The sequence below is a fragment of the Pseudorasbora parva genome, chromosome 3 (assembly GCF_024679245.1).
Source record: "Pseudorasbora parva isolate DD20220531a chromosome 3, ASM2467924v1, whole genome shotgun sequence".
NCBI lineage: Eukaryota > Metazoa > Chordata > Actinopteri > Cypriniformes > Gobionidae > Pseudorasbora > Pseudorasbora parva.
Window position 1 is genome coordinate 62,001,371 of NC_090174.1, and position 12,592 is coordinate 62,013,962.

The 12,592-nt window shown below is 37.9% G+C and overlaps 1 protein-coding gene across 2 annotated transcripts in view; it reads left to right on the plus strand.

The window, feature by feature from the left end:
* The window catches only part of ggnbp2 (gametogenetin binding protein 2), a 44,563-nt gene that overhangs the window by 8,492 nt on the left and 23,479 nt on the right, over positions 1-12,592 (plus strand). For both annotated transcript variants that reach the window (XM_067439723.1, XM_067439724.1), the window contains exons 2-4: positions 5,720-5,830; positions 6,915-6,995; positions 10,353-10,606. In XM_067439723.1, the coding sequence (XP_067295824.1) occupies positions 5,738-5,830; positions 6,915-6,995; positions 10,353-10,606 (428 nt within the window). In that variant the 5' untranslated portion in view covers positions 5,720-5,737. The remainder of the gene's footprint in view (positions 1-5,719; positions 5,831-6,914; positions 6,996-10,352; positions 10,607-12,592) is intronic.

Sequence of the window (12,592 nt, forward strand, 5' to 3'; positions counted from 1 at the left end):
CGGAAAGAGACAATACATAATATTACAAAAATAAATCAACATAAATGTAGCTATATAAAACATTATAAAAACGCATGTTTTTTGTATACTTCTTAATATAAAGTAACACTGTCCAACAGCGACACCCGCAGGTGAAGCTACAGCGGGTTTCCTGAGCCCATAAAATTAACGCACCTGCCAAAGTCACGCTATGATTGGATGTTGGAGAACATAGCGTGGCATGGGGACGTAATGACGTGCCATAATCGATCTATGTTCTATCACATGTAAAACGGGAACATGAACGGAGTACTCTAAAAGCAACTCATGTAAACCCCTTAATCAGAATATTGTCTTATTTAGAATAAGGTCAATAATTAGATTACTGCTGTCCATGTAAACGTAGTCAGTGATGAGCAGCTGGTAGATCCAATCACCTAGATTAGGACAGGGAGGAGCACAGGAAATAGGGCAGAACACACATCACAAAAAACTACAATTGTCAGCAGGCCGTTGGGTCCATTGGCAAGAACACAGTACATCAATAAATGACAAACACCATAATTATAAAACATACACATACGTCCTGGGACGTAACATCCAGTAATAGGAAAGTTATAATTGTAATGTGTTTGATGGATTAGAATGTGCTCCTAAATTTTTGACTGTGCTCCTAATTTTTTATAATTACGAGCACAAGTGCTCCTCAAGAAAAAAGTTAGCGTAAAGCCCTGATAAATGGTATCATTCTCAGTAATTTAAGTAAGGGATAATGTCCTCCCAGCCGGTTGTTACCGCAGAATAAACCCCTCCAGAGTGATCAGGACCCCTACGCGAAGCGGAGCGTCACTCTGAAGGGGTTTATTCTGCGATAACAACCAGCTGGGTGGACATTATCCCGCTTATTACACGGCTACTAGTCTCACATAAATAATTATTAGACACAAAATATTGTCTTGAGATTAAATATTTTATTAGCTCTTCCGCAAAGTTTCCGCGAAGGAAAACAGTTCCGTACTGCTTTAAGCCTTTATCTATTGCTGCTAAATGTTGAGAATGAATGCTGAAAGGGTTAGTTCACCCAAAAATGAAACCAAGCCTATGATTTACTCACCCTCAAGTCATTATAGGTGTTTATGACATTCTTCTGTCAGACAAATACAATCAGAGTTATATTTAAAAAGTCCAGGCTAACGTTAATCCCAGCAGTAGTTGGAGCTGTGTTTGAAGTCCATAAAAAATGCAGCTGTCCGTCAAATAACGTGCTCCACACGACTCCGATGGGTTAATAGAGCTTTCTGATTCCAATCGATGCGTTTGTGTCAGAAAAAGATCTATATTAAAAACGTTATAAAGGAAACCTGCCGTGAAGTCTTCCATTGTAACCCACGGCTGTTTAAGCCACAAGATGGCGCCAGCGTTAAGCACAGAAGTAGAACCGGTCAAGATAACTCGTAGTACCCGGATGAGCGGTGTGTGTTATCTGGAAATAACATACCGCTGGAATGTGTGATTGACCAATCAGAATCAAGTATTTCACAGAGCCGTGTAATAAATAGATTTAACACACTAAAGGCATCTTTACACAGCCGAGTTAAGGCGGGTCTAACGCGGGTCTGTGTCTGCTCAAAATTCTGTGTAAATACGCGATGCCGCATTAAAGCAGACTTAAAATATGCCGGGTCTGACCCACCTCGGCCCCTAGTATCAAAGGCGACATAGAAGCGGTTTTGATTCAGTGTAAATGAACGCGAACCTGTGCCGCCTTAAACCATAGACATCATATAGATAGACGCCCTATCGAGCGCTACTGCCTATTGCCACGGTCGAGCCGTGGAGCCGCCATCTTGAACCGGTCGCCAGCTCCACTGAGTGTAACTTGTTTGCCAGGCGCAGTGAGCTGTCAGCGCATTTAATTAATCACATCTCACTGAATACCTAACCGATTTTAACGCGGGTTTTTTTGCTGCAAAGGTCATTAATGTAGCTATGATACAGGACACATGGTTCAGCGTATTTTAATATTCTTAAGCCATATTCGGATGGTAATTGTTTCTCGTGGGGTCGTAAGGTATTTTTCGGATGCATTTTTAAGATCTAAAGCCTACACTTTTATTACTAAAATGCTGGAAAGTATTTACAAGAATAATCTTTCATCACCACTTAAAAGAGAAAGAGAAAAAAAACACTTAAACATTTGAAATGAGCCGTTATTTCCGCTCATTTTTAAAATTACTTTTTTTTTTAAACAAGACTTTTAAATAAAATAATAATGTCTTATTGTTAAATATGATTTTTAAAATTCTTTTTATTCCAAGCATATGACATTTTTACAGCAGACAATCATTTGAATTACCACGTGAGCAGTGTTTCCCAGGTGCGGAGGATCACTCGCTCCTCCACCGGGAATATATCGCCATCCGAATAGACTAGTTTTATCACTGAGGTGGCATGCAAATGTATTTTACAGACGTCCACATGAGAAACAACCGAATAGGGCTATAGTGGGCTTAACATTTACATAATATTCTGATATAAGATATAAAGTGTCCAGATGTCCAAAATCAAAATATGTGATAGGATATACGGGGATTTATAAAACCACACAATATATATATGATAAAGAAGCAGAAACAGAGAGTTGAAGTAAAATAAGATATTTTAATAAGTTGAAACAATTTATAATGATTTGACACACACACACACACACACTCATATATAATATTCTGATAAAGTTCCGGCATCAGCCTTTGTGATTGGGATTGTTCTGTTCGCCTTCATCTGCAACACAACGACAGCTATTATGCCCGGTCAGCAATGCATGTATTAACTTCAGATTGGATTGTGTTGGTACTAATAGGCACATAATGTTACCAAACGCTAAAAGTAAGTTTTGTGCATCTAACAAGTGCTTTCTAACATCTTTTTTTATCTGAATAACTTAAGTTATGTGGAAAACACTTGAGTTGAGGGAGATACATAGCTTAGCTAACATTAGCTAGCTACGGTTTCAGTACAGTACTATCAAAGATCCTTGCTCCTTCTCAATTATCTGGATTTAAGGACAAAATACAACCAATAGTACGATGGCAAAGTTAAATCTTACTTGTGAAAAGTAATCCCGCGAGCCCTATCTGCGATGGCTCGCCGATTAGAACAGGAAAATGCTGCACGGTGCTCTGGCATATCTTAACTGCTGCTATGCAACGAAACTAGGAGTACGACCGGTTCAAAATGGCCGCCGCAAATCTCGGCGCCCAACAGCCAATAGGGCGTCTACCTATATGATGTCTATGCCTTAAACTACATCATTGTCATGACAACCACCTGTCAGCCAGCTCACTAGGCGCGAGAATCAAGAAGCAGCAAGGAGACAAACCATCTAGCAATTAAAGTAAATGCTTTCTGTACTCACATCGTCAAGCTAACCACTGTAGTGTTCGCCGTTTGTAATCTTCCTTTGAAGAGACTGGCAGATCAACGCACTGCAACATTTCCCCTCAGAAACGGTAAATGCTTAACCCAGTCGGCGTCACTGCAACCCAGTATTATAATCTCTTGGAGAGAACGATATTTTATATTAGATTTGATATTTTCTGATATATTCTATCTGTTGTCCTACATTTCGTTAAAATAGACTGAAGTTTGGATTTTTCCCTTAGGCATAGTGCAGCCTAAAAACTTGAAATAGCCTAGGCACTCAATCATTATGGTTGTAGGCTAATTTGTCTATAAGCAACATTGTAGAATATTTGAGTTTATTTAAAGTTGTGTATTTTTTAATTATCATTATTATTAGGCTATGTGAATATTTTTTTAGAACATTTAGCTTATTACCGTTCGTTCCCCGGTTGGGTTGTAGCCTAACTGCCAGAGAAGGGCTAAATTTAATTTGCATGGTGGTAGTTTTTACCATTTCGTTATTTTGGCTCAAAAATTCGTTTTTTGGAAATATTACCTTAATTTAGAAATGCTTTTGAAAAAAATTTATTAGCCTAATAATAAAAAAATTAATTAAGACAGCGTGTGGAAATTCTGAAGTGCATAAACAATATTCCCAGAATCTTTTTTGTTATTGTGACATAAAAGTAGAAAATGTATAGTTTATAATTATGTATATCACCTAGGCTATCTGTATCATATGGCAAAAAATTACAGAGTGAGTTGTTCCCGCTGTCATAAAGGAACGGAATGCGCCGGCGCTTAATTTCGTTGGACAAAGGGTTAAAGAAAACTATAATGTCATAGTTAGGCTATGTTTAAATATTAGCCTATAACATTATTTTTTAATTAAATAGCCTAACTGTCTGTAGGCTATAGGCCTATTTAATAAAGACGCGAACAAAAATCGTCGGTAATGGATTGACGTGTAACGTTTTTCTGTTCACAATTAGACAGAACTGTCAAATATTCGGGTTCATGTTATACAAGCTGAGAACTAAACTTCGTTTTGGGGAAATATTACAATCCTGACCACTTTTACAGTCTGGGCTCAGAGAGATGGGGTATGCAGCCTGGTGCTATAATGGAGAATCCAGATCACTCTTCTTTGGTCAGAACCACGGAGAACGACCGCGGACAGGTCTGTCCTCTGCACCGAAACTTTTCACAATGCAACAACATATTTAAAGAGCATTAAGCTATAAAAAATATGTATTATGTGTGGAGGGGAAGCAGCCGCTGCGAGCGCAGACACAGAGCGGCCAGAGAAACGGGGGAGCGACTGCAGTAGGCTATGGTGTTTGTGCAAAACTGCGGAAAAACTGCAGAAAAAGAGCGGGTGTTGAAACCTGTCACCGAGAAAAGAGTGTGTGTATCCCCCACGGATGCGACGCACTGTAGCCTAGCCTACATGTTGTGAATGCTCTAAAGTGACTTTCTGTTTCTTTGAAAAAAACTTTGGACCTCTTTTAATATGTGGTATTCTACCCGTAATAATGTAGGCTATACTTTCTTTATAGCGTTGTCAATCAGGCACAATTTTATTAAGAAATATAAAATAACTATACCGTAGCCTACAATAGAAGAATTGCAGAATTACAGTAGACCTACAGAATTATGCCAAACATCAAAAGCGCTTTATAGAAGGCAGAAAAAAACGATTTAAAATTCCGTATTTTTATTTTAGGTCTATTTTTATACATTTTATTATTTGTTTTAAATTAATTTATAACACTTTGTTAAAACTGTAGTTTTAAATAATGTTCAAGGCATTGTGACCCGCGATTTTAATTCCTGTGTAAATGCACTTATGCCGCTTCAGAGGAGCATTGAACGGTCTGTGTAAATGCACATTTTTGTGATTTTATGCCGCTTCAGAATCGGTTTCTGTGCCGCGTTTGCTGTGTAAAGATGCCTTAATTGGAATATCGTATCGCATATCGAATATCCCATTTAACAAGGTATCGCATATTGCATTTTTCTTTAATATCGTGCACCCCTAATCCAAACTGAGACTGATATCACTCTATTATCGAAGGACTTCAGTGGGAGAGTGTGATGGGAATTGACCATTCTACATGAAGGAATTGCATGAAGCATCCTGAATTTTTTTACCAAGCCAGTGGATTATCTACATCCAGTATAGTGTGGAGTGCACATTCACATTCACAGTCACAGCCCAGTAATAAAATATAGTAAAATAAGGGAGGGACAAACCAATCAAATGCTTTGGTTTGTGCCAGATGTCCTTTCGGATTCTAAGGCTCTGCTAACTGTGACTCTGTCCTCACACTCACAGGCAGATCTGGACAAAGACATGGCACGTCTGGTGGCTGTCTGCAGGGACGGGGAAGAGGACTATGTTTTTCTTGCACGCCAGATTCCCTTGTACATCGATGACACACTCACGGTAAGATCATTGGTTTCGCTTTGCATTTTGCCATCTTTAAAGTATACGTTCCTGGTCTTATTGTGCATGATTCATCTGTCATTTTGCACATTTTAGTGCCCAATACCATTAACCCCTTAACTGTCACCCCTTGGTGACCTTTTGAAAATCGACATGAGAATGCACTATCCAAACGTAAATGGTTGTAATTCAAGAATGCATTGGAATATAAACCTCAGTTTGGTCTTGTTTTAAAGAAAACACTCAGCAGGTTATTGTTGAAGTGATTCAAAATATGAAGGTATAAAAAAGTTATGTAACTGTAAATGAAAGACTACTAAATATTTTTATCTTATTTTAAAATTGACAATTTTTTTGCTCAAATTACTATAAAATTTTATGAAAAAGTTCCCATGAGATTTTTCATAAAGACTACTAAATATTTTTATTTTATTTTAAAATTAACAATTTTTTTTACTCAAATTACTATAAAGTCAAAGCCATATGTCTAACCAAGTTGTGTTCCAAATTTGAAGTTGATATCACAAAAACTGAAGTTTCCATGAGAGTTTTCATTTCGGCGCAGTACCAAAAATAGCCACCGGGTGTAATCCACTTTCCATTGATTGTTTTTTTTATTAATTTTCCTGTAGATTTCTGTCCAAATATCACTTCCATCTCAAAACAGTCACCAAATATGGAACCTTGAGACTCTGACCTTTCCGATGATGTGTTTTGTCAAGATTAGAAAAGATTTTGATTATATAGTAGTTAAAATAAATGTTGTAATATGAAACACGACAACGGCCACTAGAGGAGGAGCCTGCTAGAAGAAATTTAAGCACCATTTCCATGGTAATGCAGTTTCGGATTTCAAAACGTTATTCACAGGATGAATTTTTGAGTTTGTTAGCTTTCAAATGATACCTAATTTATGATGATTACTCAAATATAAGATACGAAAAAAAGCCATCAAAAAAAGTGCCAAGTGACAGTTAAGGGGTCAAACCAATTTTAGATGTTTTTCTTGGTACCACTTAAAGTACCAAGTGCTTTTATATATGCTCTCTGAAAGCAAACTTACATATGCATGTTTATGTTTTAGATGGTGATGGAGTTTCCTGACAGTATTCTGGACTTTGACAGCTATCAGATCAACAGTTCACAAATGAAGCAGTTTATTGAGGTAAACGATGACATTTTCTAATTCTCATGGTTGAAAACATGTCACATGCCTGGGTCATATTTCATCCTAAAAACAAAAATAAGAAATCAGTAAGCGTATTTTATATTTATTTAAGGGGGTGTTTCCACAACAGCGGAAAAACTGGGGCCTAAAAGCTTTTGAAAACCGTTTCAAACGCCGCTGTGTGTTGCTCAGACACAAACAGCTCTGCTTTATCTTTGTTTTTGATGGCAAAGCAGAGCAAAACAGACAATTATTGTGTCTAAAATAACACAATATTAACTTCTTATTTATTATATACTGCTGTATAAAATCAGTATTGCATTTGCGCTCATGCTATCATGATATTGCACTTGTGTGATATAGTGTAACTATATCTTGATGTAAATATGAGACGACAACCATACAGGGACATTTTTGCCCCATTTTAAGGTCATTGAGGCAATTGTGTTTTATGCGTTAATAATTTTTAAAAAGTGTGGTTTTTTTTACCATTATCAATCTAATTAGCGAGTTAAATAGGCAGCCAGTGTGTGTGTGTGTGTGGGCTAAGTAAAGTGGCCCAAAAAAATCATATCTCTGTATTTTTGGTTAAATGGCTATATATATGTAAAATATATCAGTTATACAGTAGCGTTTAGAGACATCTTGGTGTAATAATAATACTAACACTAATGTAATAACTATAAACTATCAACTTTATTTTTCCAAGTAATATATCACAATTTTTCTTTCATGTTTTAATTTAAATAGTATAAAGCTCAGTTGTGCAGCTTTGTTTGACAAAAAAAGTTTATTTAAATGAAAAGTTAAATTAATGTCTTCATTTGATTATCAGAAAATACACAGCACAATTTATGGGAAATCTTTTAATAGACATTTAATTAAAAATTAAAAATAATATGGTTGTTTGTTTTTATGAATTCAGTTAATTAAGTAGCTATAGCCTACTATTTACTGGTAAATATTACAGTGAACAAACACTAGAGACAATGGCAGACCAAGGCAGCTCTGGCACAACGTCAATAACACTTCTATAAATGACTTATAGTATCTTCACAGTTATTGATGTATCTCTTAGGTACCGAAAAAAGGTACCGGTTGAAATGTGAACGGTACCCAACCCTAGTGTGTACACAAATTGAATCACTTTTCCAGCTTGACAGAAGCACAAGGTGCAAACTAAATTACAGCGTGTCAGACTTCTAAGTAGGCCTGTCGCTTCGATTAAAAACTAAGAGCTACACTGAAGTTGGCAGTTAATTCTTTAGTTCAATCTTTGTGTGCTAAAAAGGCACACGTTCCTCTAGAGATAACAATACATATTCTCCTTTTTTTTGCAAATAAATGAAAAGCATGTCATCTGTCTTCTCTCTTGTGTATCAAAATCTCACCTAGCTGTCCTCAGAGATGGTCAAGTTCAGTTTGTGCATGATTACGTGATATTATTTTTTTTTTTTACTACTGTATCATAAATTGTGGATAATTAAGCTAAATATCATATGCTGAAGTAAATTTCTGGAGTCTTAATGATTAAAAGAAATAACAACAACCACACAAAACCGAAAACCGTGATACGAACTGAACCATGGGTTTTGTGAACTTTATTTATTGTTTTTGATTGTTTTGTTCATTTATTTTGGATATTTAAAATAGGGCTGAACGATATTCTGTTTTTACATCGACATCGCGATGTGCGCGTGTGCGATAGTCACATCGCCGGAACATGCGATGTGAAGGGTCGTAGCCCATGGTGTATTAAGAGAACGACAGCACACAGTAAACACCAGTTTGTTGCTGGAGTGACATGCACGTTCCTCATGCCCGCACAGTGATTGGTTCGCTGCTAAAATGCGTGACGAAGAGGATCCGAAGAGGAAAAAAAGGGTTCGTACCAGAAATCTTCTTTTTGGGACTACTTTGGCTACATAAAGGAGGATGTTGAACAAAAAGAGGTACTGCATGGAGTGTCTTGTGGCCACAAAACAAGAAAACACCGCCAAATTGTCTGATCACTTAAAACGGCACTTAAAAGCAGGGCTCGATAATAACGTTTGTCCAGGACATGTGGATGTTTTGAAGGGACAAGTGAAAGATAATTTTACTTGACTGACGGACAAGAGCCTTATTAAAACAAAAAATAACTAGCAAATCGCCAAAATGCAAGAATGATTGTGCATTTTTTTATTGTAAGTGGCGATCGATAGTGGATATAATGAACTGACGATAATAAGGTCGCGCTGTTGACACTCGTGCAGCCTCTCGATGAGAAATTACAACACTAGAGTGTTTTCCTGAATACCATCACGACTGAAAATGACACTGATTTCATATGACAGCTCCATAAACAACTAATTAACATTCACTTAGTCATTGTAATGAAGCTTGCTTATTAGTGAAATTATTAATATCATGGAATGGTAATTATTGACTTTAGCCTGGATTGATGGCTCTCAATATCGCAATATATATCGTTGGGGGGGGGAAATATCGCAATGTAAATTTTTTCCAATATCGTGCAGCCTTAATTTAAAATGTTTTCCGTTTTCAGTGTTAAATAGGCTTTAGGAATAAAAGCTTATTGATCTTTGAAAAGGTGAACCTACATTATGCCATTATCATTATTTTAGATGAAAAGGGTCTCGCTATTACGCCGCATTCACACGGGGCGTAGGCGTTAATGCTTGACGGAGGGCGTCGCTGAAGCTGGGTGCTGACGCGATCGTCATAGTGACAACAGCCAATCACATTAACTTGCCGCTTGGACCAAAACACAACACAAAAAGCGCCTTTTTATGACAGCTAGTCTGTGAGACGAAATGGATGCCGATTTGGTTGTATGTGCGAGTGCGATTGCCCGTGTAGTTGTTGTCAGCGCACTGCACAGGTGCACGAAGCTGTTAAGTACATTAAATCCTGAAAAGGCGCCGACAGCGGCAAGAATATCACGTAGTGGTCCAGGAGCTGCGTCTGGATTTTTAACGGTCTATGGTCTGGACGGTTCACGGAGCAGTAATGAACGCAATTGGCTAGCGTCTGCAGTAGGATATTTGCATACGGCGATCTGATTGGATGACGCCTGCGCTGGCGCTTCAATAGTTGAGAATTCTTCAACTTCTGCCACTTGCAAAGCGAGTGAAGCGCCGCGACGGAACCCACAATTCAGTTCGGCAACGGATGATGTCACCCATTCAAAGTAAATGGGAAGCGTTAACGCCTACGCCCCGTGTGAATGCGGCGTTATGGTTTATTGCAATAACCTCTTGGCCAATTTATCATCCAGCAAAATTTGTCATCGTGACGGGCCTACTTCTCAGGCTTTTAGCTTCACTTCTCCTCTTGTGTTTTGTCCACCAGCATCACAGTATGCTAAAGCAGCAGGACCTGAACATGGCACTGATGGTGATGTCTCGGGAGGTCATTAATGCTCTGTCTCAGTCTGTGCCGTGCGTGGGCTGCAGGCGCAGTGTGGAGCATCTGTTCTCTCAGCTCACCGACTCTGGGTACTTCGCTCTCGAACCCCTGACCGTGGGAACCTCCGGAGTGCTGTCAGTCACACGGGCATGTCTTACTGACCCCAGGAAACTCTACACACTCTTTTATGTGCATGGGTAAGTGCTACCAACACTGTTTAAAGAATTAGTTCAGCCAAAAATGTGATGTTTATCTGCTGACCATCACCCAGTGCATCCAACATGTAGGTGTGTTTGTTTCTTCAGGAGAACACAAATGAAGATTTTTAACTCAACCGTTGTTGTGTCGGTCATATAATGAAGTGAATGGGTAACAATTCTATGAGAGCAAAAAAAAACATGTGTAGACAACATGCACAAAGAGCCCTGTGGCTCATGACGACACATTGATATCTTAAGACACAAAACGATCAGTTTGTGTGATAAATCGAGCCGTATTTATATCATGTTTTACCTCAAATACAACACTATATCCAGCGCTTCACTTCCGGTAAGGTCAATATCCACGCTCTGGCTCGTATATCACACATCCAGATTGTGTATATTAACCTTATCGTAAGTGAAGCGCGTTCTGTTGGATATAGCGTTGTATTTGAGGTAAAAAAATTATATTAATACGGCTCGATTTCTCACACAAACTTATTAAATGTTACTGGTCATATTGTGTGTGTGATTTAATAATGCAAGTTATTCCAAAGAAAAACATGTACATTTTTATATTTAACATGGTGGAATGATGGGCAGGGAAAATATTATAATGTATTAATCATCATTATTTTCCTTATTAGTTCTTATGGTTAAAGTCGAGAGCCATTTCTTCCCTATTGTGACTTCTTGAGCAAACGCAGGGCGGGGCTTGATTTTGTCTGTTGGGAATTGATTGGATGATGGTGGTTTGCTATTGGCTGATCTCATGTGAGTGACAGGTTGCCCCGTCCTCGTCATCTGAGATGCTGCTGTAAGAGGGAGGGGAAGTTATTCTGATTAAAGATTGGCACATGAATTAAAAAAAAAGAATTAAATAAGGATGTGCACAGATAAATCATTAATATAAATTACTGCTATATTCTGGACTGGGTAAACCCAGCCTGATCTGACAGTGATTTGATTTAGTTTTTCTGCAGCTCAGTCTGAAAACCTGTACATTCATTTAATCTGCTTTTGTCACACTTATGTGGGAACCAATCACAGACTGGCTTATCCACCTGGCACGCTATTGGCGGGTTTAACACGATAACTGAGAGAGAAGGATGGATCGATGTCTGTTGACCATGCCTCTTGTGGTCTGATTGGTTGAAGAACTATCCAATTGAGTCATGTGAATTATCAGACCACAAGAGGCGTGATCAACGAGCATAATTCAAATGACTCTACGCAATTGGATAGTCGTTTAACCAATCAGTCATTTGAATTATGCTCGTTGATCAGGCCTCTTGGGCAGTAGAAAATACAGAGCAGACCCCCCAGACCAATGTTCAATCTTAAAAGCTTGAGCTTGGTGATAGCCCATAGACTAGAGCTGCAACTAATGATTATTTTTTCTGTCGACTAATCTAACGATTATTTTTTCGATTAGTCGACTAATCTAACGATTAATTTTTTTACCCTTTGAAATTTTTCAAAATTCTGTGGCACCCCCTCGCATAAGTTACGCTAGAGGTGTAACAGTACAGACTGCTCACAGTTCACTTTGTATCACGGTTTTAGGTTCACGTTTCAGTACAGTTCGGTATTTGCTATGTTCAGGGGGAAAAGGACTACTGTCAAATGAAAATAAAGAAAATAAGAACAGATAACTTAAATAGAAGCAGCAGCACAAATAAATACTATTGAGCAAAGATGAGAATAAAATAAACAATGCTTTTCAGGATTTTCAGGTAGGTCTAACATTAGTTTTTAGGTAGAGAAATGGAATTAAGTAATCAAAAGTAAAATAACCACACATTTAACTGTTTAAAATTTAAAAATAATCCTTATTAAACTTACAAAAGCTATTCAGTCAGGAGCAGTGAGTGATGTCTTTATCTTTTGTTTGACATTAAACAGACAGCAGTGAAGGCTACTGCCCCTTTAAGACCCACGGATAGTCGTCGTATTTTCTGTATAAAGTTCACTTAAGGCATA